This window comes from Teleopsis dalmanni, chromosome 1 (assembly GCF_002237135.1).
Source record: "Teleopsis dalmanni isolate 2A chromosome 1, ASM223713v2, whole genome shotgun sequence".
NCBI lineage: Eukaryota > Metazoa > Arthropoda > Insecta > Diptera > Diopsidae > Teleopsis > Teleopsis dalmanni.
The window spans coordinates 138858566-138862113 of record NC_051846.1 but is presented as its reverse complement, the minus strand read 5'-3'; the positions used below and the strand labels follow the sequence as shown (position 1 = coordinate 138862113).

Sequence of the window (3548 nt, the reverse complement as noted above, 5' to 3'; positions counted from 1 at the left end):
GCATGAGACGAGATTGCCTTTTTTAATTGCCAAAGCCTATTTGAACTCTTTTTGCATACGACAGACATTTCACCCCATTTTTGCATAGATCGTAAATCACAATTAGGGTTCGAAAAGCAACTGAGAAGGGACAGAATTCTTTAGCATACGCCATCATTTCACCATTTACCGCATTTGGAGTGGATGTGTTGCTTTTGCTGTGTCGAATAATTTTGAAAGTGTCACATTTTGTAATTAATAATGCGTTCTGCTTAATTAATAAAAACAACATAAAAACAACAAATCTTTTTTCAAAACGATTATTTTTGTGGTTTGAGGACTACAGTAAATAAATAATTTCTTTAATAAAAAAAGCCAACTGCTTCTTTAAAAATGCTTTATTAATTGTAATAATTTTTATTTTTCTCTATCATTTCAGCATAAATATCGTAGGAATCTCAAAGCAAATGGCGTTGCCCCATGCCCATAAATCACAAATCCCTGCAAGCTTACGCGCACAACACTTTTGAGTGCGTGTGGAGTCCTAACGACGTTTGCATTAGCGTCGGTTGGAAAGCAGAATAACAACAGCAACAACAACAGCTAAGGAACAGCCATGTCCAGTCATTCCGGTACAATAGGCCGCAAACGCGGTGGCAGCAGTGGCAGCGAATATTATTTTAATGGAGGCGAACAAATGCGGCGGCAGCGCTCAGCCGAATGGCATAGCCGTCATGGATACAGCAGCAGTGAGGATGAGTATCAAAATACGGGCCAAGCATCTGCGTTTGATACCCAACTGCTGGCACAGCTGCTGCTGCAAAGTCAGCAATTGGCAAGTAAGTTATGAGGATTAGTGCTTTGCAAGTTAATGAATGCGCGGGGGTAAATTAAGTAAAATTCTATTGCACACTTGTGCGTCTTGTTCGTGGACAGTCAGTGGACTTAGGTACTACTTTTTAAATGAATGGAAATAGTGCTAATCTGATTAATTAAGGGATTTGCGAAATGTGCAAAAGTGGTAATAGAGTAGAACTGGGTAGTGGGGAGTAAAAACCAGATAGAAATAAATTTTCAAAATCAATAAATTAACTGAAATGGTCTTAAACATCGAAAATAGAAGTGCTGATGTAGCTTGGATATAAATTATGCGATATTTTAGTAGGATTTAAAAAAGTAGTGCTTACTTAAGTTTGTGTTTTTTTATTATTTTTTTATAACAATTTTTAATTATTATTTTGTTTTATTTGAACAGATATGGATCGCTATGGCTCTGATTGTGACAATGAAGAGATTCCTGCTTCACTATTAAGTGACTATACAAGTACGAATCGCGAGAACAGTAACGTACACCTATTAAATCAACAACTGCAACAAAGTACCGGGCTTTGTTCGCCAATGAAACAACAGACTGCAGCAATTGCAACAACTGCAATGCTAACTACAACAACAACTGCCAATAGTAAATATCAAACAAATGCCAATCTAGGACTTATACCCTCCAATACTCGGAGTACAAATCCATTTCTTAATACAAAATATGATTCACAATCGAATTCGGACTCATTGAGTGAGCATTTATCATACTCGGGTAGTGCAGCTATGCTGGATCGTCTACAAGCAGCCAGCGACTTCAATGCATCAAACGCCGCAACAACACTGAACTCTGCTTATCTAATGCCAAACAGCACAACTGCAGGCAGTTTAACACCAACCATACGCGAAACCACAGCACGTACCCATCGCTCTAAAAGCGGTCGCACTCTTAATCGTGCCAGCGGTATGACATCATCTAGTAGTGGCACATCATCAACCGGTAACGCGTCCTCATCGACGGCTGCAGTAGCTTCCGCCGTTGCTGCTGCTATTGCTAGTCGTACCGAACGCGAAAAGCTCAAATTACAGCAAATTCAAATGGAACTACGCGAATTCGCACAGTCTACAGCAGAAAGCTCCGGAGCTTCAGCTTTGGGTGTCGCAGATTTAGACGAATTCGGTGGCATACCGTCTGGTGGTGAGTCCGAACCACCACCAGAGCCAGCTCCGCCGGAAATTCCGCCGCGTACACAGTCGCTGTTATTATCGTTTCGTAAACATTCGGACTACAAACTTAAATACGAAGAAAAAGGGGACCAAAAACATGAGGAATTTATTCCAACAAGTCAATTACAACAACAATATCAAAAGGGTGAGTTGAAAAGCTTTTGTCTGCTAAGTGTTAAGTCACAGAAATTTTATAATACTGGAAAGAGTTTCGCATAAAGCTTTTAAAAGTTCTTACCATAGTAAGGACATTTTACTGTAAGCTTTTGTGAACAGACATGCACTGTTATGTTATGGGGAAAAGTAAAAAAGCAACAAAAAGAACAAATGTTTTTGTTGTCTTTATTAAAAATTTTTTTAAACTTAATTTTTTTTTCAATAGTACGTTTTTTTCAGTGTTAAAAACAGCACTTTTTATTAATATAACAGAACCGTTAATATAACAGAACCGTTATTAATATAACATAACTGTTAATAACATTTTGTTAGCAACAAGCTTGAAAATTAAATAAAACTTTAAAAGCTGCTGTACAAATAATCAAAAATTGTTTAAATATGAAAGAAAGCTTTTTTTTCTTTTAAAGAACAAAAGAAATTCTTTTAAAGAACAAAATGCCTATTTTACAAAAGCGCCAAATAATATTTTATTCATTTATTTGTTCCATTTTAAGTAATAGTACTTTTTGAAAAGTTAATCCAATTTTTATATCTAGCATATTTTAGTTATTTTGATATAAATTCCAGAAAATCATTTTTACATTTTTTTTTTCAGATTTCTTAACTACTGAAAACTCGCGATCAAGTGAGAGTCAATCAAAGTCAATTGCTTCCAGTGATTCTCAGAGTCAACAAGGGTGAGTGACAAACTTTTCTTAATTATTCTTTGAAGCATTAGGTATTAAAAAAACATATCACCTGTATTGGTGCCTCTTAAACAGATTGTAGTTATTTATTTCTTAGAAAAATACCAACTTTCTTATAAAAACACGTCGTATTTTGTCCAACTGAATCAATAGAAGTATTTAGCCTAAAGTAACCAAGTTATTGAAAATATAATAATGATCAATATTTTTCACCCTATTGAACTGACCAAGGAGCGTCTCTTTAATAACACTGTCCAGTTACTTCTTGAAAAGTTTGTGTTTATTGGAGTACAATTGCTAATTTTTTTATACTAATATCGTGTTACATGTTTACTTTTTTACATTTATAACATTCATTTAAAATAATTTTAGGAATCATAATTTCTAAAAACTTCTGTCATCATTTAACGGTTATACCAACATTTTTTAGTAAATATATTTTAGCTTAGTAAATATATTTCGTTATGTACGTCCAGCAAATCTGTTGTCTGTTAATGTTAAATGATTAGGTAGTATTGCTTACCTAATAAGAATGTGATGAATTATACTACATTTTAAGCTTTATACAAACTATATATAATTTATACATAGTTATATAATATATATAATATATGTATATTTTAAATATATATAATCAACAATTTCATATAATTTTATCAAAAT

General features: G+C 34.0%; 1 protein-coding gene across 1 annotated transcript; it reads left to right on the top strand.

The window, feature by feature from the left end:
* The first annotated feature begins 509 nt into the window (after positions 1–509).
* Positions 510–3273, top strand: LOC119666323 (sericin 1-like). Its single transcript, XM_038075606.1, has 4 exons — positions 510–818; positions 1235–2167; positions 2795–2876; positions 3258–3273. Exons 1-4 carry the CDS (start codon positions 596–598, stop codon positions 3271–3273), a joined length of 1254 nt encoding a protein of 417 aa, XP_037931534.1. The 5' UTR covers positions 510–595.
* The last annotated feature ends 275 nt before the right edge of the window (positions 3274–3548 follow it).

What these genes read in the sequence shown, in the direction of transcription:
- LOC119666323 (XM_038075606.1), top strand. Translation starts at nt 596, where the DNA reads ATGTCCAGTCATTCCGGTACAATAGGCCGCAAACGCGGTGGCAGCAGT. An exon ending in GCAAAGTCAGCAATTGGCAA is followed by an intron (nt 819 to 1,234) that starts GTAAGTTATGAG and finishes TTATTTGAACAG; the next exon opens with ATATGGATCGCTATGGCTCT. An exon ending in ACAACAACAATATCAAAAGG is followed by an intron (nt 2,168 to 2,794) that starts GTGAGTTGAAAA and finishes TTTTTTTTTCAG; the next exon opens with ATTTCTTAACTACTGAAAAC.